The sequence below is a fragment of the Petaurus breviceps genome, unplaced genomic scaffold (assembly GCF_028583685.1).
Source record: "Petaurus breviceps papuanus isolate PSGF00001 unplaced genomic scaffold, PetGlider_PUasm1.0 185, whole genome shotgun sequence".
NCBI classification, from domain to species: Eukaryota; Metazoa; Chordata; class Mammalia; order Diprotodontia; family Petauridae; genus Petaurus; species Petaurus breviceps.
In genome coordinates, this window is record NW_027185797.1 from 38,356,918 (window position 1) to 38,383,122 (window position 26,205).

At 52.4% G+C, this 26,205-nt stretch overlaps 3 protein-coding genes across 3 annotated transcripts in view; 1 reads left to right on the forward strand and 2 right to left on the reverse strand.

Annotated features, from left to right (window-relative positions):
• LOC138161870 (nonsense-mediated mRNA decay factor SMG9) lies at window positions 1-9,322 on the forward strand. The gene is made up of 11 exons (XM_069088881.1): window positions 1-75; window positions 1,848-1,945; window positions 2,727-2,839; window positions 5,211-5,322; window positions 5,722-5,817; window positions 5,895-5,980; window positions 6,477-6,583; window positions 6,669-6,776; window positions 6,858-6,986; window positions 7,114-7,258; window positions 8,796-9,322. Exons 1-11 carry the CDS (start codon window positions 45-47, stop codon window positions 8,872-8,874), a joined length of 1,104 nt encoding a protein of 367 aa, XP_068944982.1. The 5' UTR covers window positions 1-44; the 3' UTR covers window positions 8,875-9,322.
• The window catches only part of LOC138161883 (serine/threonine-protein phosphatase 2A 65 kDa regulatory subunit A alpha isoform), a 454,863-nt gene that overhangs the window by 79,731 nt on the left and 348,927 nt on the right, over window positions 1-26,205 (reverse strand). The window lies entirely within an intron of this gene.
• The window catches only part of LOC138161401 (interferon-inducible GTPase 5-like), a 9,590-nt gene continuing 7,041 nt past the window's right edge, over window positions 23,657-26,205 (reverse strand). Inside the window, exon 2 of the mRNA XM_069088223.1 lies at window positions 23,657-24,273. Coding sequence (XP_068944324.1) covers window positions 23,657-24,273 — 617 coding nt within the window. The remainder of the gene's footprint in view (window positions 24,274-26,205) is intronic.

Below are 26,205 nucleotides of genomic sequence, written 5' to 3' on the forward strand. Positions count from 1 at the left end.
GCCAGCGACCCACCCAGCCTGTCTACCAGATACAGAACCGAGGCATGGGCACCACGACCCCCGCTGCCATGGACCGTAAGTGGGGGACAGAGGCCGGTGAGGTTCTGGGGGTGCTGCTGGCTATAGAAACATGTGAATGAAGGAGTCCTCAGAACAAAGTACACTCTAAAATGGAGGGAGGCATAATCTTTAAAGAGGGATGAGCAGATACGAAATGCAAAAGATTTCCATATTCTGGAGTGAGATGCATTGCTAGGCCCTGAGGTGAAGGCTGCCCCCTACCCCCGCCCAGTCCCATGTGTAAACACCGTTTAAAAGTCGGGGGCGGGCAGCCAGGTGGCAGAACGAATAAGAGCACCCACCCCAGTGTCAGGATGACCTGGGATCGAATCCAGGCTCAGACACTTAGCATCCACCCAGAAATAACTGGCCATGTAACCTTGAGCAAGTTACTTAACCACAATTGCTTTAAATAAATAAATAAAGGGGGGGGGAGGTGGCCCCGTGGCTCAGTGAGTAAGAGCACCTGCCCCAGTATCAGGATGACCTGGGATTGAATCCGGGCTCAGACACTTAGCACCCACCCAGAAATAACTGGCCCGTGTAACCTTGAGCAAGTTACTTAATCCCAATTGCTTTAAATAAATAAAAGCAGAGGGGGTTTCCTAGAACAGATGCTTACATGATGGAGGGGTCTCTACTTAAATACCCCAAGAGGGCCGCCTGCCATGATGTAGCAATAGGCCCCCAATGGGGGCCTCTCTACTTCCACATAAGCAGACACTCCAGCATTGGGGCCCCCCTCCTCAGCGCCTGGGGGCTGCCTCCCTCTGCCAAAAGGCACAGCCAAGGATCCTTTTCATGCTGCATCTGATCCAGACTCTCCATGGCCAGAACCTTTGGAGACATAGACAGGGCTCAGACTGCCTCAGCACAGGGCCCCCCAGTGCAGACCCGATGTACCGATGCCCTCAGGGGCCGATGACTGAGCAGTCCTGCAGAGAGGGCGCTTCAGAAGCTGGACTTCAGGTCCAAGGCCTGTCCTTCCTCCACTACTCCTCTGGCTTTGTCTCTGATGGGGACAGAGTGTAGAAAGGGGCCCTCTGTGCCTGGGGGGCATTTAAATGACTGGGTCCTCCCCAGGGATGCTGATGTGCAAACAGTTAATGAGATCAGTGACACACTGAAATTGGGAGGGGGAGGGGCAGCGTCCACACAGGCTCTCTAAGCCCACGAGCAGGTCCTGGGGTCCTGCTCCCACACTCCAGCAGCCTCACTCAGGGGTCTCCAAGCCTGTCACAGCCCACATGCCCAGCACGGGCCTTCTTTGTGAACTGTAGACACAGGTCACTGTTGTACTGATGACTGTGCCCATTGTAGGACACAGTGGAGGAAAGAGGGAGCCCCTGGAGACATTGCCAGCGGAGGGGAGGATGGATCAGGGTGGGGGGTGGGAGTGAGCAATGCTGAGGCCTGTGAGTGGAGGGAGAATGGTGGAGAGGGGTGCAGGAAGACTGACCCTCAGCCAGGCCTCTCAGATGCCCCAAAAGTAAAGGGTCACTGCCCTTGACCGGGGTGTCTGCTGCCATCAGCTGTCAGTCAGGTGACATGCTCCCTCCGGAGCTCGTGTAGCCCAGGAAGAGGGAGAGTGGGGAGACCGGGGAGTCCTATCTTGCCAGTCTCCCACTTGGGGTGATGCTGTGGCCCCCCTTTCTCAGCCAATTAGCATTTATTGAGTGCCTGTTGTGTCCTGAGTGGTGCAGACAGCAGAAGGGCCCTGCCAGCCCTGCTTTCAGCCAGAGGCCCTGGTCTGGGTGACAGGCTCCTCATTTTCTCTCCCCTCCCAGCCGTGGTGGGCCAGGCCAAGCTGCTTCCCCCTGAGAGGATGAAGCACAGCATTAAGCTGGTGGACGACCAGATGAACTGGTGTGACAGCGCTATCGAGGTAAGTCCTTCACCCCGCGCCCTCCACCCGTGGGGTGGCGGCCAAGCTGCTGGGCAGAGCAAGGGGCCCTTGAGGCATGGGTCAGAGAGCGTAGGCCTCCACGGCCATCGGAGGGGTCTGAGTCAGGCCCGGGCAAGTCCCGGTCAGGGCAGGTTGGATCAGATTGTATGGAAGGCCTGGTATAGCCTTAGTCTGAGCTGGCTCTGGCCTCAGCATCTCTTAGCACTCAGCCTCCCACGGTGATCTGTTGTAGTGTGGAGGTGGCCGTAGCCCTATGTCCTGGTGGCTCCCACAGGTGGGAAGGCTTGGCACACATGGGCAGACGGTCTAGCCAGGGCTGGAGAGGCCCTGCCTCATGAGGAGGGCAGGTGGGCCTTCCACCCTGGCAGTCTGTGGGTCCTCAGGGTTTCCTTAGCCCCTTCTTGAGAAGGGGAAGAAGATGGGGGGAAGGGGTATGGGGGCGGGGCTTGTCCCTTATGCCCGATCTGAGACACCTCCAGCAAATTCCCTCCCTGCCAGGAGCCGCCATTCCCTCCTTTACAAAGTGAGGAGGGTGATGATGGGGTTGGGGGGTCTGCCCCTTCCTCATGTCATGGACTCCTGAGAATCATGTTTGTAAATGCATAAAATGAAACAGGAAGGCTTGGAAAGGGGACCAGGTATGGCCAGTCACAGTTATCTTTAAATGTTTTTAAGTTAGCGGAGCCCGCGTTCTTCTCTCCTGCCTCATATTGCCCAGGGCCAGGGGGCTGACACTGTCCTGGGTCTACTTTCCCCACAGTACCTGCTAGATCAGACGGATGTGCTGGTGGTAGGGGTCCTGGGTCTCCAAGGAACAGGCAAATCAATGGTCATGTCCCTGCTGTCGGCCAACACTCCCGAGGAGGACCAGAGGTGAGGTGGGAGGGGCTGCGCCCGGGTCCAGAGCTTGGGTACCAGCTGCTCCTCTGTCCCCAACACTAGACCCCACTCTGCCTGCTGCTGCAGATGGCTGGTGAGCCGGGCCCATACCCCAGGGCTCATCCCCACCTTCACTCCCACCCTCACCCTGTCACCCACAAAGTCACCTGGCACAGAGATTCCCCAGGAGAGAGAGCCCGGACCCAAATCAGGGTAACCAGAGCCCCTCTCTGACACTCCTCAGGGCAGGTCCCTGAGCCTCAGTGTCCTCATCTGTAAAATGGGAAGATTTGTCCCTCTGGTGCCTACTTCCTGGGAAGTGAAACCCTTAGCAGACGTGACATACAAAGTTCATGTCAGGTGGTCATTAAAGGGCAAACCTCCTCCCACATCCTGGACCATTGCCATGGTCTGAGGGCTTCCCCCTCCCAGCCCAGGTTCATCCCTCTTCTGCTCAAGAGACCTTCCAAGACTCCCAGTTGTTCACTGAATGAACCAATCAAGCCTTTATTAAACACCTACTGTGTGCAGTCACCCTGCTGGCTGCTGGAGATGCAGAAAAAGAATTGAAGCAGTTCCTGGCCAAGACCCTCCTTCATTTCATTCTCACTTTCTCTCTCTGTCTCTCTCTCTCTCTCTCTTTCTTTCCCATTCCCTCTTTCCTCTCTCCTCTCTCTGTCTCTCTTCCTCTCCCTCTCCCCCTTTGTCTCTGTTTCCCTCCCACTCTCTCTCTCCCTCCACCCCTTTATCTTTCTCTGCCTCTCCTTCCCCCTTTGTCTGTCCCTTTCTCCCTCCCCCCATCTTTGTCTCTCTCCCCCCCTTTGTCTCTCCATCACCCCTTGTCTCTGTCTCTCAGCTCCAGCCACACTGACCCACTTGCCCCCTTCCCCTCCCACCTCTGTCTGCAATGTCCTTCCTTCCCCTCTTTGCCTGTCAAACCTGCCCATGTTTTCAGCCTCCTCTCTGACGCCACCTCTTCCACGAAGCCATCCCCAATCCCAGCTAGGCCCTCGCCCCAAGCGCTTTCTTGCCCACAGTGACGCACGCACAGTGTCCTGTGGTTCTGGGCCAGTCGCGCCTTCCCCCTGGCCTGAGTTCTTCAGTCCTGGGCCAGGGAGAGTCCAGCGTGATGTTTTCCTCCACACAGTCACCTGGGATGGTGCACAGCAGGCATTTAATAAATGTTCCTTGCACTAACAGAAGGAGGACTGGTATGCAGGAGGGCAGACGAGGGAGCCAGCATGGACTTAAACCCTTGGGCCCCACACCTTTAGAGTTGGTCTGTAAGAGTGGAAGTGGGGATGCTGTCTCCCAAAGGGCTCAGGTGTCCCTTAGGAAGAAGGAGAAGGATGCACCCCTGGGTCCCAGAGAGGGTCAGAAGAGGAGGGTTCTGATTGGGAGACGCCAGTGGCCTGGCGTCCAGGGACAGGTTCCTGAGGCGGGGCCCCCGCCTTCTGCTGCACCTTGGGCCAAGCTTGAAGTGGCTGTACACAAGGTGGGGCTGAGGGGGGAGATTGGTTCTCCGATCCCCCAATCCTGGCAGGGGTCGCTTCTCTTTGAGGAGGAGAGCTCAGATCTCGGGTGAGGACAGGCTTCCACCATGAGCAGAACTGAGGGCAGTGGAGTTGGCAGCAGACTCATCACCTTCCTGGGACCAGAAGTCAGGCCTCCCTGTACTGAGTGATGCTTGTGGTCCACTAAGAGCCCCCGCTCTTCAGAAGGGCTGCTGCCTGCTTAGACCTGTCTCCCTTGGTTTTCAGCAGACATCTGTCTCTTTTGAATTTCCTCTTTGTCAGCCTGGCCCAGTGTCCTAACTGGTTTTCTAGCCCTTGCTCAAAGACCTCACTGCAGGGGCACCCAGCAGCCTCCATTTGGATCCCCGACATTTATGGGCTTTGCCCTCATCTCATTGACCCTCACAATGACCATGACCCCAGGTGTCAGCCCTGTTACCCCCATTTTACAGATGAGGAGCCAGACTCAGAGGTCAAAGGGCCTGCCTGCCCAAAGTCACGTGCAGTGAGTAGGTTTCAGAACGAGGTAGAAGCCCAGGCCGGCACTGCCCACCATATCCCCCGCCCCTCCCTTGTTGCCTGGGCTGCCCCTGCAGAGGCCGCCCTAGCTCTGGGTCTCTTCCCTTGATTTGCCTTCCATCTGGGACTGGGTCATTGGCCCAGCGGCCAAGCACAGATCCTAGGGCACCCCCCTGGAGACCTTCCAAGCAACACCAGCCCATTAGGGGAGTGACTTCTCTCTGTGTCTAACCCCCTAGCCAAGGGGAAGTCGGCCCTGTGGGGGACCAGGGGAGGGGCGACAAGGAGGGCACTAAGGAGCGTCTAATGGGGGGGTCCTCGCCTCCCCACAGAGCTTACGTGTTCCGGGCCCAGAGCGCCGAGATGAAGGAGCGTGGAGGCAACCAAACCAGCGGCATTGACTTCTTCATCACCCAGGAGCGCATCGTCTTCCTGGACACCCAGGTAGGGGCCCTGCTGGCCTCTGCAGCCCCTGGGTCAGTCAATGTGCAGTGGCTGTCAGGCCCAAAAGGAAAGTCCCAGGCAGCCGGCCTTCCGGCCCTCTGCAGGCAGCACACACTGCCCAGCTCCCATGTCCTCAGACGTCGCCCCCAGACAGAAGGCAGCGGGGCAGGTGGGGCGAGGGTGGGCCAGAGGACAAAGGCCTCGGACACCAGGCCCCACCCACCCTTTAGGGCCTCCTCACTGGCCCCACAGGCAGAGGCCAAGGTCAGCAGCCTGGAGGCCTGGTTGGGCCCCCACTGTGTGCATGGCTCAGGGCAGGAGGTCACGGGCAGCGCCACCCGGGCACAGCCCCTGACCTTGGGCCAGCCCGTTTCTGAGCCCTGAACCCTCCTCCCCCAGCCTATCCTGAGTCCCTCCATCCTGGACCACCTCATCAACAACGACCGGAAATTGCCCCCAGAGTACAACCTCCCCCACACCTACGTGGAGATGCAGGTGAGGGCCGTCGTGGGGGGAGGGGACCATCATCCAGCTGACGATCAGCCATCATCTGTCATCCTGTCTTCCTCCAGTCCCTGCAGATTGCAGCCTTCCTCTTCACCGTCTGCCACGTGGTCATTGTGGTGCAGGACTGGTTCACTGACCTCAGTCTGTACCGGTGAGAGGGCCGGGGCCAGGAGGGAGGCGCCGGGGGGCTGGATGGGTTGGGGAGCAGCTGGATCTTGGCGTCAGGATGCCAGGTTCAGATGCAGACTCAGGTACTTCCTCTGTACACCTGTGGGCAAACCTGGGCCATGGCTTCCTCCTCTGTAAGAGCTGCTGAGGAACCACTGTGGAGTGGCTGGAGCGCTGGCCTTGGGGTTCAAAGCCTGCCTCAGACCCTCCCTAACTGCATGACCCCGGCAAAGCGCAGCGTCTCTGTCGGCCTCATCTGTAAAACGGGGGTAAGGACAGCCCCTCTCCAGGCTTGTCACGTGGCTCAGACAAGGCAGCATTCGTCTGACCAGAATGGATTGGGTTCCACGGCCAATGGGGTCCCAAGACCGTCCCAGCGTGAACCTCTCAATGGCTGGGAGAGGAAAGAGCTGCCCTCGGGTGCTGTGGGGTCTGTGGTCCCAGGCAGGGCAGCCAGCCTCTCTGCTCCCCCCGCCCAGGTTTCTGCAGACGGCAGAGATGGTGAAGCCTTCCACCCCCTCCCCCAGCCACGAGGCCAGCAGCTCGTCAGGTTCAGATGAGGGCACAGAGTACTACCCTCACCTGGGTGAGGCTGCCGCACGCAAAGGGGCAAGGGATGGGAGGGCAGCCACTCCTGCCCCGCCTGGGGTCTCACCCAACACTCCCCTCAGTTTTCCTGCAGAACAAGGCCCGGCGTGAGGACTTCTGCCCCCAGAAGCTTCGGCAAATGCATCTGGTGATCGATCAGCTGATGGCCCATTCCCACCTTCGCTACAAGGGTAAGGGGCCACCCCAGGCCTGCCCTGGAGCCGCCTCGGCCCCACCATTCTCTTACACAGGCTGTATCTCCCCTTCTCCAGGCACTCTGTCCATGCTTCAATGCAATGTCTTCCCGGGCTTGCCCCCCGACTTCCTGGACTCGGAGGTGAACCTCTTCCTAGTGCCCTTCATGGACACCGAAGGGGACAGCGAGAGCCTGCCCCGAGCAGGTAGCAGCTGTGGGGATCCCTGGGCTGAGGGTAGAGCTGAGGCCTGCCCTGCTTGAGGTCCCCTGGAGGAGAAGGGCAGAGGCACCTGGGCCAAGGCTCTCACCTCCCCTCCCCCCCCGATCCCCAGGTCCAGGCTCTAGCCCACTCTTTTCCCTTCTCCCGGGCTACCGAGGCCACCCCAGCTTCCAGTCCCTTGTGACCAAACTCCGCAGCCAGGTGATGTCCATGGCGCGGCCGCAGCTCTCACACACCATCCTCACCGAGAAGAACTGGTATGACCCCTGGGGGAGGGAGGGCTCCTGCCAGCTGGTGGCGGCCTGTCCCATGGGCAGTGGTGTGGGCTCCAGAGGCCGGGGAGCTTGCTTTGCACCCTTGACAAAATCAAGAAAATAGAAAATGTTAAAATATTGGTTTGGACACATTTCAGAGGGGAGGCAGTGATCACTCAGCCAGCTTGGTCTGCTCGAGAGCAGGGCAGAGGGAGGCTATCCGACCTGCCTCCCTCTCTACCTGCATGAACATGCCAGGTGGGGAGAGTGGGCCCCCCCCCCCCCCCCCAAGCTGTTCTGGTGGACAGTTGGCCACGGTGCAGTGGGAGACCTGGAAACGGTCCAATGACTGGACCCAAGTGATGGTCGTTAATGGCTTGTATCGAACCTGGAAGGAGGCCTCCCATGGAGTGCCCAGGGATCCTTCCTTGCCCTCAGTGCCATGTTTACCAGTGACTGGCATGGGAGTTCAGAAAACACACAGGTATGGCCAGGAGTCACCAAGACCTGGACAGGCTAGAGCATCGTTAGACTGTCTAACAAGGAATGTGATAGCGAGAAGGGTAAAAAGTCCTGCATTGGGGTCTGAGGAGTCGGCAGCGTCTGTGTACACGCTCATGAACACGTGTGCACACGTACACAGGCTGAATATACGTGTGCCCACATGTGTTCCCACATGACTGTGTGCACACACGGGGTAGGGAAGGCTTGGCCAGACCACTGTCAAGTATCTCAAAGATGTGGAGGCTCGGGCTTAGTGTGAGCCCTAGGGTTCTCTCTTGGGCACCTGAGGGCAGCCGTGAGCCGGGCCGAGGGGCACATGGTTCCAGTGCCCTCTGCTCTGGTCAGCCTGTGTTGGTTGCATAATGCTCAGTTCTGCCGGCCATGTCTTTTTGGAGGGACTTTGGTGGGTGGAGCCCCTTGACAGGACTAGAAACCATGACTTTGGGCCTGTGGACAGTGCCGAAGCCTCAGGGACCCCTGTGTGTGCAGGGCCTTCCCACATCAGAGGGAGGAGGGGTAGAGAGGCCTATGTAGACAGCAGCCCCAAGCAAGCAGGAGGGCCCCGAAGGCCAGCTTGTGTGCAGCTGGTGGACTGCTCTCTGGGCCTCAGTTTCCCTGTCATCTCTTTGCCTCCCTCCCAAGGCTGCAGGGAAGGACCTTGTGGGAAAATGGACAAACCTTTGTTTCTAAGGGATGCTGCCCCTCAGCTTTGCTCTGAGATCCCTCAGATCAGCTTTTCAGCTGATGGTTCACCAGACTTCACCCACTGCTCTGGAGGCCCTCAGGGACTTTAAAAACCCTGGATGGCTCCCAAAGGGCTTTCCTTGGCCCCAGCCACCCCATGAGGTAGCCCAGTGCACAGATGAGGAAACTGAGACTTGAAACTCACTGCCTTCCCAGGAAGGTCACTGGGCCTCAGTTTCCCCATCTGCTCCCCTCTGGCTCTGGAGATGCTCTGGAAGGTTCCCTCCAACTGATGTTCTCTGACAGGCTCCCCCCTGCCTGATGCTTGACGCCTGTCCTCCCCTCTGCCTAGGTTCCACTATGCTGCCCGGATCTGGGATGGGGTCAAGAAGTCCTCTGCTTTGGCCGAGTACAGCCGCCTGCTGGCGTGAGGGTGTACAATGAGGGTGGCATGCAGGGCTTCCTAAGTTCCCAGGAGGACAGCGGGTGCCTCCTTTCCCCCACCTCCAGCTGCCGTGTGTGAGGATGAACACACCAGGCACCCCCCAGGGCACAGACAGCAGCAGCAGGAGAGCCGGGGAGATTCAGCTGCTCAGAAGACACGGGGGCAGTGAAAGGTTCTTAGGGGTTGGTGGAGCCTGGGGCTCATCTATCCCCACAGATGGAGGGAGGAAGGTGGCCAATTTCCCAGACCAAGCTAGAAGCGGGGCCCCTTTCCCAGCCCCCATTCTCGGGATGGACAGCTAGACAAGGTGGGGAGCTCTGAGCTCCCGTCTGCCGAGTCTTGTCCCTGTGATGGCCAGGGCCAGTGATGCCCCTGTCCTCGAGGGCTTCTATTCTGGGTCAGATCTGTTGGTTAATAAAGATGGTAACACAGCACTGCGTAGGCTTCTCATTCCGAGACACTGTCCTCTTCACCTGGATTCGGCCTCACCCTGTGGGAGACCAGGCTTGGGCTGGAGAGGGCTCATCAGCTTCTGTCTGTCTTTGCCTCCACCCCCAGGCAGTAGGTCAGGCTGCTGCCCTTGGAGGGGGCCAGGCCAGAGACCAAAAACGGGGGAGGGAAGAAGGGCCCAGGGCCTTCTGTGTACAGATAGCAGCACACAGTAGGTGCCTGATAAATGTTCGTGGAATTGAATTGTTACTCATTGTATAGACAAGTCAGCGCAGCCACTATCTTTGGTTATATCAAATCATATCATTGTCATAGACAAGTAAATAGTGAATTTGAGTAGCTTTGGTGTTCATTCAGGTAGAAGCTAGTAAGTTCTTACATATGTTTTAGGAATTGATGCATGTGTTGTATTGCTTACAGAAACTAGAAAGGGAAAATAATTATATGGGTAGATTTTCCACATGTTAGGAATTGATGCATCAGTTATGAAATAAACGTATTAAATATAGACAGACAAAGACAGCTTTCATTGTCGTGTGGACTGATTATTATAATTTGTGTGTGTGTGTGTGATGTGTTACTACTGCCCATGTCCAATGTGTATTCTCATACACATTAGCATGTTCTAAATAGGGTCTGAGGGGAGCTTCTGAGAGATCATCCAGAATCAGGGACACCAGGTCCTGGCAGGGAGCAGGAGAAGGCGCCATGAGCCTGCTGATTCCACTGTCCCCTGAGAGGGGGCTGGGCTAGCTCCCTGAAATATCTCTGACCTAGGAAATCGCACTTTGTGTTTCTTAGTTCAAGCCCATTTCCTCGTGGCTGACTCTTCAAGGGGAATGTCTGAGCCCAAGCTTGTACCTGCAGGCTTGGCTCCTTCCCCCGTCACAAGCTCATTTGTCTACCCAGGTGACAAGCAGAACTTGGGGGGGTTTATTGTCGGAGGATACACAGAGTGAGTGACTTCTCTGGGAGTGAGAACTTTCAGCACAACCCCACCCCACCCACGCCTGAGGAAATTTCCCACAGTCTCTAGGGGGCAAACTGGCAAGCAGGAATGTGGCAGTTCAGCCTCAACGCATGTGCCATTTCCCAAAGTCTTTCCATCATTGGAGGCAGCTGATAGCACAGTGGGTGAACGCGGGGACTGGAATCAGGAGGACCTGAGTTCAAATGTGGCCTCAGAGACTTGCTATGTGACCCTAGGCAAGTCACTTAACCTCTGCCCCAACTTCCTCAACTACAAAATGGAGATAATAGAATCTCCCTCCTAGGCTGTGCGAGAATTAGCTGAGTATTTGTATTTAAAAAAAAAAAAAGGCACTTAGTGCAGTGCTTGGCACATAGTAGATGCTTCATAAATGTGTATTTTCTTTTCCCTTCCCATTCTCTCAGAAAGAGTCTGGAACCACGTGTTCCTCCCTTGAGGTAGAAACAATATCTCTTCCCTCCAAAGCTCTCATAGTCTTTCCACCCTTCACACAGGCAAATCAAAATTGTCCCACCGATTCAGAGTCACACCATGTGGATAGATGGATGAATGGGTGGACGGACAGATGGGTAGATGGATGAGTGGATGGAAGAATAGGTGGATGGATGGGTGTGTGGGTGGGTGGGTAGATTAAAAGATGAAGGTAAGACAACTTTGAAAGTCTTAACTCTAATTGATGTACCCGTAGTAATGAACCATATCTCCAGAGGACCTCGGACAAAAAAAGTTACTCACCTCCTGACATGCACACACAAGATGAGAGAGATGCAGTATGTCAGTGGATAGGAAGCCAGCCTCAGAGTCAAGACCTAGATTTAAATCCCTCCTCTGACATAATGACTGTGTGACCCTGGGTAAATCACTTTTTCATGCCCGAGGCAATTCTCTGGGACTCTACAGAACAGTCAATCAGCTTCTAGCCCCACACAGATCCCTGACACACTGGAACCACTCCAAAGTGGATGATTGACAACCTACATCCTTCCACCCATCCCAGGGAATGTGAATCCCTGCTTCCTGTTGCTCCAATTCCATTCTCCATCCACCACTAACCACTCCTTTGTTCCCATTCCCCTCAACCCGAGATCCCCAAACTCCTGCTATCAAGCTGCCTGGTCCACTGTGCCCTCTGATACCTGTTCCATGGGTAGCAAACCCTTTGCATTCTTGCTCTCTGTATCTTGTTGCCCTCTGTGACCCAGTTCCCTGCTGATGTCATGACTTCTCTCTCCAGAACTGCTTACAATCTCATAGCCACCCCAACCCAGTTCTCTAGTCATGGTGGGGCAGTTGGAGAGCTCCTTGCTCCCCATTACCACTCCCAAACACTACCTCTACCAACATCATTAACTTCTTGACCTTTGAGGTTCATTTTGATTCTGATTTATCACCCAATCAATAATCTTGGAGCTGTTGTCCAAAGGATACTCTCCTTCCTTGATCAGTTCAGTGCCTGGCTCAGTCTTTCTCTTTTCGCCAAGTTCCCTCATCCTAGGGGACTTCAACATGCATATGGATAGTCCCTCAAATACCCAAACCTCCCGAATCCTCCACTTGTTCATTTACCATGACCTACACCATGGCACACACAGAGATGGCTGTAACCTTCATCTCTCCGTCACCCACACATGTTCCACCTCCATGTTCATGAACTCCAAAATCCTTTTATCTGATTACAATATTGTCATTCCACTTCTCCCTCTGCAACTCCAAGCTGTTTGTCCTTGCTATGACCTCTAATCCCACCCCCCCATATACCCCTCAGTTCTTTCCCAGCCATGCCCCCTACACTGACTATACTCTCTTCCCTTCCCCATCTTGACCCCCTTGTGAACCAGTTCAACTGTATTCTGTGGTTCTCTCAAGTTCTCCCCCCCCCCTTGCCCTTATCCCTTTGAAAAGTCTTCCAAACCCTAATCCTGGATTACTCCCACCTTCTACTGCCTTCATTTCATGCTGCTGGACTAGACTGAAGAAAGACACTCAACTGTACTGACTCAGAGGATCTCAACTGGACCCTCACTGCTGCAAGGCAATCCTTTTACACATCCCCAAGCATTTCTTTGGACAGCTAGGTGGTGCCATAGTGCATAGAGCACTGGGTTTAGAATCAAGAAGACCCATCAACTTCAGCTGCTTACTACCTGTGTGGGCTAGTCACTTCACCCTGTTTTGCCTCAGTTTCCTCATCTGTCAAATGAGCTGGAGAAGGGAATGGCAAACCACTCCAGTATCTTTGCCAAGAAAACCCCAAATGAGGTCGTGAAGAGTCAGGCATGAATGAACAAACCTTAAACAAATGAAAAACACGTTTCCCTATCTACTCTCCAAGTGACTCTTCCAAGCCTTTTCATCCCTCCTCAAACCTCCCGTAGCTGCCTCTTCCCTCACCCTTTAAGCTGAGAAACTTGCCTAATATTTTGCTGAAAAAAAAATGGGGCCCTTCACTGAGAGCTCCCTCTTCTCCCCTGTTCTTCATCTCACATCACTCAGATATCTTCTGCCTCTATCTCTTTCTTCATTCCTGTCTCATATGGAGAGATGGTCCTTCTTGCCGAGGCATAATCCCTTTACTTGCATGGGATCCCATTCCATCCTGTTTCCTCCAACAGACTTCTCCCTCTACCATCTCACTTCCTCTTTTCTTCAATCTTTCCCTGTCCATTGATTACTTCCCTATGGCCTATAAACAGGTTCACATCTCCCCCATTCTAAAAAAAAAAAAAAATCCCTCAGTTGACCTGTATGTCCACCATAATTATTGTCCTATATGTATCCTTACTTTGGTGGCTAAAATCCTTGAGAAAGCTGTCAATATTTGGTTCTTCCATTTCCTCTCATCTCACTCTCTTAACTCTTTGCAGTCTGGCTTCTGACCTCATCATTCAGCTGATATTACTTCTCTCTAAAGTTACCATTATCTCTTCATTGCCAAATCCAATGGCCTTCCTCATCCTTCTTGCCCTCTGCAGCCTCTAACAATGTTGATCACTGTCTTCTTGATAGATACGCTCTCTCCTGTTTCTCCCCTGCTCCTTGTCTGGCCACCCCTCTGCCTCCTTTGCCCAATCTCCCCCCAAGTCACACGCACCGGATAACCATGAGTGTCTCACAAAGCTCTGTCCTGACCCCTCTGATTTTCTCCCTCTATATTTTTTCACATAGTGATATCATCAAGCCCCAGGGTTTCAATTATCTCTACACAGATGACTCAGATCTACTTAGCTGTAACCTTCTCTGTGAACCTCCAGTCTCCCATCTCCAACTGCCAGGTTTCTCAGACTGGATCCCCTCTAGACATCCTAAATTCAACGCCTCCAAAACGGGGCTCATTATCTTTTCCCCCAAACCTTTTCCTCACTTCCCTTTTACCACCCCCGGGCAGCACGAGTCACTCGGACTCACCCCTGGGGTACCATCCCCGATTCCTCACTCTCACCTCCCATATCCGGTCAGTGGCCACGTCCCGTCCTTTCCACTCTCACAATATGTCTACACACCGCTTTCTCCGACACCATCACCACCTTGGTACTGGCTCTCTCCCTCCCACCTGGACTTTTGCAGTAGCTACTGCGGGTCTGCCTGCCTCAAACTCCTCCCCACTCCAGCCCATGTTCCACCAAGCTGAAGAGCAGGTCTGACCATGTTGCCCCCCTATGCAGTAAATTCACGGGCCTCATTCTATCGTTTCCAGGATCAAATATAAAATCCTCTCTTTGTCTTTCCAAATCCTTCACAACCCAGCCCTTCCTACCTTTCCAATCTTCCTCCACCTTACACTCACGCCCAGCCCATCTCTGTGATTCACAGATTGTCTTCCTTCCTCTTGGTTTTTGGGGGTTTTATTTTGTTGGGGGGGGTTGATACGATACTTCATATCCTAACTCCAAGGATTTTCACTGGCTGTTCTCTAGGCCTGCAGTGCTCTCCTTCCTCATCTCCACCTCCTTGCTTTTCTGGTTAACTAACTAATTTACTAACTACCTAGGTAACATCCCACCTTCAACCTTTCCCCCATGGCAGTTAGGTGGCACTATAGATAGAGCACTGGCCCTGGAGGTCAGGGGGACCCCAGTTCAAATCCATTCTCAAACATTTACTAGCTGTGTGACCCTGGGTGAGTCACTTAACCCCACTGCCTCAAAAAGAAAGAACAAACCCCTTTCCCCAGTTCCTGTCAATCTTAGTGTCTTCCCCCCAAATCTGCCCCCAGCATCTGACTTGTTTGTACCTTATCAAGGTGTTTGAATCTTATTTGTCCCCAATAACACCAGGGCTTAGCATGGTGCCTGGTACATAGTAGGTGTTTAATAAATGCTTGTTGACTGACTAACCGATTCATATTGGAAGAGGGTGATTCATCACAGGGAGTTCCCCATACCTAAGCTATCACAATTCTGGACAGAAAACAGGAAACTCTGGGCAAGTAAATACAATGTCTCACACGGGCAAGTAAATACAGCATCTTATTACTATGGGAGTAAATTATACCTATCCATTAGCAATGAACTCTTGTTCAGTTGTTTTAGTCATGTCCAACTCTCTGTGACCCCATTTGGGGTTTTCCTAGCAGAGATACTGGAGTGGTTTGCCATTTCCTTCTCCAGCTCATTTTACAGATTAGGAAACTGAAGCAAAAACAGTTAAGTGACTTGCCCAGGGTCACACAGCTAGTGTCTAAGGACGGATTTGAACTCAGGTCCTCCTGACTCCAGCCAGAAACTCTGTCCACTACACAACCTACCTGCCCTAGCAATGAGCACATTTTTAAAATATTTTATTTTTTCCCAATTACATGAAAAGATAGTTTTTTTTAACATTCGTTTTTTAAAACTCTTGAGTTCTAAAATTTTTCCCTCCTCCCTCCCTGAGACAGTGAACAATTTGATATAAGTTATACAACACATCTTCTCTTTAAAACCCCGCATGTGAACTGGTTAACACAGTACCTTCCGTTATTATGTGAGTAAATGATGACCTATCTATGACCAGTTCTGTTCATTCCATAGTCACGGGACTGATGCCACCTACCGGTGAAGAGGCAGTCTGGGCTTGCTCATAGCTCCTTCCATAGAACCCAGGCTGGTCCAGGTCCTCCGGAGCTGGAGGGGCTCGGAAGCCAGCCCCCACCACAGACAGGCTGGCTCTCCATCATCCAAGGGCCAAGCTCACGGAGAGGAGAAACTGGTCCCAAAAGTCTCAGTCTTGGAGAGACACCTGTTTTGGCCCCATCACCAGACATGCTCTCTGCATCAGGGGAGGGAGGACCATCGGAGATGAGCTTACGAATGTAGCCCAGGTGATGATGCATCGATAGTATCAGAGGCAACATGGCCAGCCTGGCTGAAGGGAGATCTGGGTTTGAATCCTACCTCTCACTGGGTGACCCTGAGCAGCTAGGGGTGCAGCAGATACAGTGACAGGCCTGGAGTCATGAAGACCTGAATTCAAATTCAGCCTCAGACACTTGCCAACAATGTGACCCTGGGCAAGACCCATAATCTTTCTGTGTCAGTGTTCTCCTCTGTAAAATGGGGGCATGAGAGCGCTGACCTCCCAGGCTTGTTTGTCAGCCTTAAAGTGCCGTGTAAATGCTAGTTACTATTGTCTTTGTAGCTGTGGTTGTTATTACCTCACTTAACCCTTCAGTGACCTGACTACTCTTTAAAGCTGATTTGCAGAGAAGGGGGGTGACCTGTATTTGTGGAGTGAATTTCTTCCCCAAGAGCTTCCTACACCAGTGAAATCGTTTCTGAAGCCCCACCCCCCAAAAAACACAGACATTACAAATTATGTGTTAAGAATTTTATTTTCCTTTTTTTCACTTAATTTCATATGCTAAGAGCTCACGCCTGTCACCCGAGCCACTGGGGAGGTTGAGGCCGATGGATTGCTTGAGGTCAGTTCAAAGCCCCTCAGGTGTCTACCCTGAGTCTGGCACCAATATGGTGGGCTCTACCCTGAAGAGGGGTGAACCATCCTAGGTCACAAAGAGCACAGATCAAAACTTCAGGGCTTGGGGCAGCTAGGTGGCGCAGTGAATAGAGCATTGGCCCTGGAGTCAGGAGGACCTGAGTTCCAATCCGGCCTCAGACACTTAACACTTCCTAGCCATGTGACCTTGGGCAAGTCACTTAACCCCAATTGCCCTGCCCTCCCCCTCCAAAAAAGCAAAAAAAATATTTCAGGGCTGCTCAGTGAGGTAGGGTCTGGCTGTGAGTGGCCAGGGCACTTCCAGACAGTTTAAAAAAAATAGCACATGTATTGCTAAACTATTTCTATAGGTAAAGATAATACTTTTCATGGGTACGGAAAGGGGAGTCGACTTGGTGTCAGCAGAGATCTGCATTCGCCTACTGCCCGGACCCATTTTAGTGATACAACAATAATAACAGCAATCAATACTAATCATGATAGATAGCATTTACATAGCGCTTTCAAGTTCACAAAGCACTTATGTATGCTATTCCGTTTGACCCTTGAGAGACAGGTGCTATTATTATCCTCATTTTACAGATAAGGAAACTGAGGCAGAAAGAATGAGCATGCCTGCTCATCCTTGTAGCTGCTGTCGAGTGATTTTGGACTCTGTGGCCCCATTTGGGGTTTTCTTGGAAATACTGGAGTGATTTGTCATTTCCTTCTCCAGCTCATTTTACTGATGAGGAAACTGAGGCAGAAAGAATGAGCGTTTCCTCCGTTTCCTTGGTGTGTCCAGATAACAATGCCTGCTCATCCTTGTAGCTGCTGTTGAGTGATTTTGGACTCTCTGTGACCCCATTTGGGATTTTCTTGGAGATACTAGAGTGATTTGTCATTTCCTTCTCCAGCTCATTTTACTGATGAGGAAACTGAGGCAAATATGGTTAAGAGACTTGCCCAGGGTCACACAGCTAGTAACTGCCTGAGGCCAAATTTGAACTCAGGTCTTCCTGACTCCAGGCCTGGTGCTCTATGCACTATGGCACCACCTAGCTGCCCTCAGTTATCCTTACCCAGGAATGTTCTTTTTCCTCACAGCTCCTCTCCGGAGGATCACTTTGACATGACGTCCTCTTGGTCGATCATCATTTTGTGGATATCATTGCAATGCTAAGAGCACTGGGCCTGGAGTCAAGAAGCCCTGAGTTCAAAGCCATCCTCAGATGCTAACTGTGTGACCCTGGGCAAGTCACTTGACCTCAGTTTCCTCATCTGTAAAATGAGGATAATAATAGCACCTACCTCCCAGGACTGTTTTAAGGATCAAATGAGATATTTGCAAAGGGCTCAGCACAGTGCTGATCACATAGTAGGTGTTCGGTAAATGCTGGTCCCCTTCCCTGGATAGCGATATTGTTCATAGGGAGCTTTATGCTGGTCATCTCCTTTGTTCCTCCCTCGGCACCCACGCCTGTGGTCCTGTGATAAGTTACCCAGGCTCTTGCCCCATGACCAGCCCCACCTTTCCCACAAGATTCTCTTTCTCTGATGAAACAAACCTTCTTCACCACTTCCCTTGGGCAATCCTTGTCTGATGCTGGGTGGTGTCGTAAGCCAGTGTAGCTCCTTCCTTTCCCTCCGAGTGACCCCTCAATTTGAGTCTCTTCTTGGGTTCCCCATGATACAACCACACAACAGCCCCAGAAGACCATTGTTTTCGAAAAAGAAACATCATGGTCCCTTGTTTCCGGCATGAGCCCGGGGCAATGAGCAACACTGCCCAGTTGCTTCCTCTTCCTGGTCTGTTTTGGGCCCATGTTCCACGTCTGCCTAACGTAAGGATCATCATGGAGGCACCAGAGGAGCTGTCCGTGACAAATCTCATCTCTGACCAACAGGCGTTTTCCTGGTGAGGATCTCCGGACTTCCTCCTGAGCGCCACCAGTGGTCAGCGGTCAGCGTTCCAGGGCCTGATGTCCTCAGCCCACACACGCCATGCCCTCCTTTGGGAAATCCCTCTACGTGGACGCTGGGTATGGGGAGCAGGCTAGATGGATGAGTGGGGGAGGCTCCAGCATCCAGAGGGCCCCAGAGTAGGGCCAGTCGGACCTAGGCCTCCTTGTCTCCTCAGGCTGGGGTTAGGGAGCTGACCTTGGCCACACTGTCCTCATTCACATCCTTCATAGCCTGCCTGATCTGGTGCTTGTAAGCACCATGAGGACCAGGGGGCTGCTGTCCTTCGTCTTTTTCATGGGAGACTCTCGATGACGTAATAATCAAGCTTGCTTCTCCTAGAGGACTTGGGCTGTCTTCAAAGCTGAAGAGTCTTGGGTCACTGGAACATGGGAGACTGGGGGCTTTTTTTTAAATTATTAATAACAATATAGCATCTAGTAGGTGCTGTGCTAATGTTATCTCATTTGATCCTCTCAGCAAACAATCCTGGGAGTAGGTGCTATGATAATCCCCATCTTACAGATGAGGAAACTGGGGCAAACAGGTGACATGACTTGCCCAAGGTCACTCAGCTAATAAGTGCCTGAGACTGGATTTGAACTCCTCTTCCTGACTATATGCCCAATGCTCCATACATTGAGCTCCCTAAGGCACCCACCCTTCCAACATTGTCTTGGCCTTCGGGACCTTTAACTCGCCTTCTGTCTCAGGAGTTTCTTTCTTCACATTTCTTCCCACTTGGGGGAAGAGGAATTCCTCTTCCCTTGGGATTCCGGATATCTCCTAAGACAGTGGCCAATACTTTTGGTAAGCATACACCCACACACATCCCTTGTTTCATGCCTCCCTCGATATTAATATTTTAAAATAATCAGCATAGAGTAAAATGAACACAGCCAGAAGAACGCTGTACCCAGTAACAGCAGCACTGGGCAGTGACCAGCTTTGATAGACTTAGCTCTTCTCAGCAGTGCAAGGATCTAAGCCAACTCCGAAAGAATCGTGGTGGAAAATGGCATCCACATCCAGAGAAAGAACTAAGGAGTTGGAATGCAGATCAAAGCAGACTATCTTCATTTTTTTTGTTGTTTTTTCTTTCTCATGGTGTTTCCTTTTTGTTCCGTTTCTTCTTTCACAACATGACTAACGTGGAAATATGTTTGACATGATTGCACATGTATAGCCTATATCTGATTGCTTCTCACCTTAGGAAGGGGGGATGGGAGGGGAGGGGAGGTAGGGGAGGAGAGGGAGGGAGGAAGGGAGAAAAATTTTGAAGCTCAAAATCTTATTTTAAAAAATGAATGCTGAAAACTCTACACATGTAATTGAAAAATTAAACTATTATTTGCCAATAATAATGATAATTAGCATAAAACCCCCTCCCTCTGGGGAGCAGGAATCCATCATCTCTCTTGCTAAAGTACTCCAAAGTCTAAATCTGACTCTTTGCAGCCATTGTTCCCAGCTCTGCTCTCCAGACCAAGGAGAACAAGTTTCAGAAACCATCATGACATGACATTGCTTCAAATATTGATGACAGCCCTTTGCCTTTAGTGGGAATACTTTAGTATCTTCTCCCAAGACAGGCATCCCCTGTTCTCTGAGTGGATCTGTGTATGACCTGGCCACACCACAGGCAATCTGCTCTCACTGTCCTCCATTGGTCAGTCTGGCCAAGTCCCTTCACTCAGCCTCTTGTCCTTGACCTGACCTAGGCTGCCTAGCCTCCCAAACCAGACCCCAATACCTCCCTGTAATCTGTCTATAAATCACTTGATCTTCCCATATTAGTCCTTGAAACCAACCCTCAGCCCACCTTCTCACATCTATCCATTACTCCTAAACTACTGTATCTGCCCTCCCCAAGTCTGTCCATCCTCACTAAAGAGCTGCCTCTCTATTCCACATTGTCTGACCCATGTAACCCCTGTCCCAGGGCAGTCTGTCTTTACAGAAAAGTGTCAGACCCTCAATCCCATGATTCTGCCCAAGTCAGCCCTCGCTGGCTGACCTCCCTCTGTTCTGTCCTCCCCACACACAATCTCCCTAAAGCATGAGGGAGAAAGAAATCAAACATGATTTCTTTCTTGCCTTTCTATACCTAGTGCCTGGCATGGTGCCTTGCAGACTGTATGTTCTCTATGTTTGTTTAATTTAAATTATTGAAATGTTTAATTGAACAATCTCCAAGGTCCCTCTTAAGTTTATAGTTTTGTGCCATTAAAATCAGGGAGATGAGTTTCCCCATAGCTGGGACTTTGATGACCTCTTGCTGGATATCATAGGACCACTATTCAGACCTGGGAGAGACATCAGAAGCCAACCCAGAAACACAAGTGTATTTCCCGTGGTCACACATTGTGGAAAGTATTATTTTGCAGACATGAGTTGGATTTGAGGATATTGAGTCTGAAGGAGAGGTTTAAGGAAAGACATCTGTCTTCAGGTCCTCCAAGGGCTGTCATGCGGAGGGGGGAGCCTGGATCGGCTTGGCCCCAAAGGGCAGAGCTTTAAGCAGTGAGGGGAGGGTGTAAAGAGGGGGTGCAGGATTGTGGTCATTCTTCCTAACCAGCCACTCCAAAGCTAATGGGAGTGCTGGATTCTTGCTCACTGGAGGGCTTTAAATGAAGGCAGGAGGATGGCAGGAAGTATTCTGCCAGGGAGGAGCTGAAGCTTGGAACTTGGACTTCAAACTTGAGTCTCTGTGATCCCATGGAAGGTCCAGGAAGAGGAGCATAGACTTTTCAGGGACTATGAAGTCACGTGGGATGTTAGAACTTACCAGATAGTGTTTAGAGATCACATAAGCCCCCTGAATCCTTCTCTCTCTCTCCCCTCTCTGTGTCTGTCTCTCTCTCTCTGTCTGTCTCTCTCTCTCTGTCTCTCTCTCTCTGTCTCTCTCTCTCTCTGTCTCTCTCTCTCTCTGTCTCTCTCTCTCTCCCCTCTCTTGTCTCTGTCTCTGTGTGTCTCTCCCCCCATCTCTCTCTCCCTCCCATTCTCCTCCTCTCCTCTTTGTCTCTCTCCCCCTCCCCTCCTCTTCTTTCTTTATAACATTTTCCTCCTCTCCCATTCACTTCTCAACTTTTCTCTCTGGATTTCACCTCTCTCCTCTACTGAAACTGTCTCCTAGGTTGTCTCAGTGATCTCCTAACTCCTAACTCCCCAGGCTTTTTTCAGTCCTCACCTTCCTTCTTGTCTCAGAAGCCTTTTACAGCCCTCTCCTGCTGTCCCTCTCCTCCCTGGCTTGCGGGTCACTGCTCCCTCCTGCTCCTCCTCACCGCCAGCCACCACCCCCCACCCCCACCCCAGTCTCCTTGGTGGAATCATCTTCAGTCTTCACCTTCCTCTGCGATGGCCCCATTGGGGTTCTCTTTTCTCTCCCTTCTCATTTGCTCCCATGGGTTCTATTTTCATCTCCCCATAGCTAAATCCTGACTCTTTCTCCCAAAGCCCAGGGATGCTCTCCAGGTGGATGTCTTGTTACATTTCAGAGTCAGCTTGGCCAAAGCAGAGCTCACCAACCTTGCCTCCTGAGCTGTCCCCATTTCTGTGCCTCCCTATCACCAAGCTTCACAGCTTCACCACCATCCAAGACGTCCTCTGCCCCCTCAGTCTGCCCCCACGTCTGATTAAGCCTTGGCCAAGTTTTTTCCATTCTTTGACACTCAGTTTCCCTATATGTAAAATGAGATGGTTGGACTCAATGCCCTCTGGGTAAAATTACGGTGTAGGTCCATTAGAGTCAGGACATCATCTAGATCAGGCCTTCCTCATTGCCCAACCCTCCCCCACTCCCAGTCTTGCAAGGCTGAAGCCCTGAGACAGGAAGTAATCTCAGTCACGCAAACTTGGCTTTGCATAACCCACACCCAACTCTTTCTGCTCATAAATGCCCAGTGACTGAGCCTTGCTCCTTCTCTGATTCATCGCAGAACCCCCACTGCCACATGCCCCCTCCAACACATCCATCTGCCCTCCCATCAGCTCACAGCCCTGTCTTCTCTCTGCTTTGGGCGGCACTAATTGGCGCTGGGCAGCGAGGTGAATACCATCTATTTCTCCATTTCTGCCTGTGAGGCCTTGAACAAGTAGATTCCCATCTCTGGTCTTCATTTGGAAAAGAGATGACCAATGCCAGCTCCCAATAGTATGATCATTGACCCGGTAGACAGGGTGAGGCTGCCCAAAGAGGCATCAGATCTGGGAGGAGGGGGAGGGAGCAGGCACAGGGAGAAGAAAATTCAACCTCTTGTTAGAAACAGCCTCCTGCCCCACGTAGCTGGCATAGCTCCTCCAGGGCATGGGCGTGTGTGACCACCACCTGGTACACTGAAGGTGCTTAATTCATTGAAGTCACTACCTGAAAGCAGGAGGAGCTGCCTCAGAATAGCTCCACACCTTCTGAGGCTCCTTCTGGCTCTGGGGTTCTAGGTCTAAGATAGGAGAAGAAAGTCCCCAAATAACTGGAGTCATACCCAAGTGGCATAGACTGTCTGGGGAGGCAGTGGGCACCTTCTGGCTGGGGGGCTTTCAGTAGAGACTGGAGAGCAGATTCGTGGTCAGGCTAGACACACACTGAAGCCTTTACAACTGGGAAAGCCTGTGGAATTGTGTGTGTGTGTGTGTGTGTGTGTGTGACTCTAATGCAGTGAGTAGTGAGTGCCCTCATGGCAAGAGGTCTCAGGCAGAGGTGCCATGATTCCTTACAAAGCATGTCAAAGAGGGGATTTCAACTCAGGTAAGGGTTCACATGAATGCCCACCAAGGTCCCTCCTTGCCTTCACAGTCTATGAGGAAGTACGCTCCAGTGTGTAGAAGACTGGAGGGTGAGACCCATGCCTTGGCCACGAATAACCTAGCTATTTCTCTACCAGAGACACTTGGGGCAGCGGATAGAGTTCCAGCTTTAAAGTCAGAGAGACCGAGGGTTCAAGTCTCGCCCCTGGCACATACTATCTCGGGGTTCACAGACAGGCCACAACCTCTCTACGGCCCCATGCAATGCTCTAAGACTGTATATTAAGGAATTAACCCTTTGCCTCCCCAAGGAAGTTTCTACATAGGAAACTCCCTACACTGACAAGACCCTAGTCTGAACAGCCACAAGATAAAAAAATTCCAAGCTATTCACCAGGTTGGTGGTTTTTTCCCTGCTGGACCATGGGGCCTCTGAATCTTGTCTCTCCCCCAGTGTTCTATATGTAGTCAGTGCTTCATAAATGTTTGCTGGGGGAGTGAATGAATGACGTACCTCCTGAGTACCCACTGAATTTGGTCAAGTCGGACAAGACAGGGACACAAATAACCACAAACACCAGGGTTCCTTGAGACTTGAGAGTTTTTGGTCCAGACACAGGCAGATGTGGGCAGGAGTGTCTCCCCAATAGCAGGCCCGCCCAAAGCGGTGGAGGGAAGGGAAGCGATTTGGAAGCTTGAGTCCACTGGGTTACCGGGCCTTTGGAAAAGTCTGCATCAACAGCTTCTGTGCATCCTTGGCCGCCCTGTCTAGGTAGGCCCTGAGCATTTGGTAGACAGTGGCAAAGGAGAGGCTGCAGGAGGCCAGGACCCCCAGGACGGGCAAGGATGCCAGCTCTTGGGCAAAGATGACTGTGGTGCCCTTATGGGCCCGGCCCAGCAAGTCGATCACCTGCCTCTTACTCACCTCGCACAGAGGGCCACACACCTCACTCTGCATGGCCTGGAGAGACCCTCCAGTCCGTTCGGCCAGCTTGTACAGGGTGGCCGACTCCAGGCCAAAGCTGCGGCGATAGCTGGCCAAAGAACGCATGAGCAGGTCAAGGTCGCAGGCCACCTCGGGCACTCCTGGCACTGGCTTGACGTCGAGGGTGCAGGCCACCGTGGCCACGAGCCATACATGCTGGAGCATGGAGATGGCCTTCTTCTCCAGGATGAACTGGGACACGTTGGGCAGGGCCACCAGGAAGGCATGGCGCTTGAAGCTTTCCAGCTCCTGGGCTATGGTCTCCACCAGCAACTGGAAATCGAACTTGCCCAGCTCAAACATGGAGAGCAGAAAGACTTTGGGTTTGACCACTCCCTCAGCTGGGGAAGACAAGAATCCCATGCATCTACCCAGGCGTCCCCTTCCTCTGGGAAGCCCTCCCAGATTGCTGAGCTACCCCTGTCTTCATGGATCCCCTCCTCCCAGAAACCTGCTCCATGGCTCAGCACCCCGCTTTTCTGAAGACTTCCCCCATCATCCAGGTGGGTCCCCTTCCCTCCTCCTGGAAGCCTGACCTAAGGGCTCTACCCTTCCCTAATCTTGTTATCTGGGGTCCCCTTACCCCAGATAGGAGCTTGGGCCATCTCCAAAGACCCCCCCCCTCCTCAGGGGAGCTCTCCCAAGCTTCTTAGAAAGCCCTTGTCAATAGGACAGCTTCAAGGGCCCCCCACCCAGCCCACTCCCATCCTGGCCTCTAGGCCATGCTTTCCCAAATTCTGGGGCACAGGGACAAAGCCAGAGTCACAATCCTGGAGGGGACCTTCAGGGAGGAGGAATGGGTTTCTAAGGCACCCCATTTCTGAGCAGGACCTCCTTCCACACCCCCCTCAGCAAATGATCATCCGAGCCTCTCCTAGAAGACCTCTTATGACAGGACACTCACAACCTGCTGTCCCTTCCTACAGAATCACTGAATCTTGGAGTTGGGAGGGACTTTAGAGGGCATCTGGTCCAGCCCTGACCTGTGCAAAAATCCCCTCTGCAAAATCTGAAATGAGTGATCACCTGGCTTGAATACCTCCTATGCCGGGGAACTCACTACCTATAAAGAAAGTCCTTTCTACATTGGGAGAGCTATAATTAGGGTCAAAGACTTAGAGCTGCAAGAAACCTCAGAGGTCAGCTACCCCCTCATTTTGCTGAGAAGAAAACTGATAACCAGAGGGGCTGTGGTTTATTCAAGGTCACACAGTAAGTGGCAGGGCAGAATTAGAACCCAGGACCTCTGACTTCGAATCCACCATCCTTTCCCCATCATCCCACCCCACCCCCACCTCCAACCAGTTTGGAAGCCTTTCCCCAGAATGAGGAAGCTGACATCTGCCTCCCTGCCCCCTCTGCCCCTCATTCTGCCCTCCAGGTGCAAATAGAACCTGGGAGAGATCGAATAGCCTCCCAGCTCCAGCCCTGCGGTCCTGCAGGCCCCAGATTAAGCCCTGGAAGTACTTGGAAACACAGACCATGGCAAAGCCCTGCGGACCCAGCCCCAGGGGCTGCCCTTCCTTTATCCCCCCAAGGCCCTCTCAGTCCAAAACTCACCAGATTTAGAGCTTGGAGGGGCCTCGGGAGGAGAAGGGAGAATAAGCACTTATTAAGCTCCTACTGTGTACAGGGCACTGGGATAAATGCTTTTTAGAAATATTCTTTCATTTGACCCTCACAGCGTTGTTGTGAGCTAGGTAGGCGTTATTTATTGTTGTAGGTGGCGCAGTGGGCAGAGGGACAGGCCTAGAGTCAGGAAGACCTGGATTCAACTCTAGCCTCAGACATTTCCTAGCTGTGTGACCCTGGGCAAGTCACTTCACCCTGTTTGCCTGTGATAGTAATGGAATGTGGAGATTCCCCTGTATTGGGCTTGGTTTTCGGATTGGTTGTGTTAAAACCCAGAGCTTGTTGGTCCCACCTGTGGGATGGACTTGTTGATGTGAAAAGAGAGTCCTGAACTGGGAGGAGCTGGTGATGTAGATTTGGAGAGACAAGTGGGAGGCAGAAGAACTTTTTTTTGGAAGCAGCACCTCGTGGAGAGAGAGAGACTAAGAGAATTGCTGGTGGCCGCTTTGAATTGCCCTGGACTTTTGAGACCTGTCCCCGGAGCTGCCAAGGACTGAGGAGACATGGCTGTTTTGCTGGTACTTTGTCTGTCTGTTTTGATGTTGTTTTGCCAGATTTGTCCACTGGTGAAAGACAGTCCTTTTGTTGAAGAAGTCCTGGAACCTGGCTGTTGGCTAAGAGCTCCTGAGACTGTCCTGCAG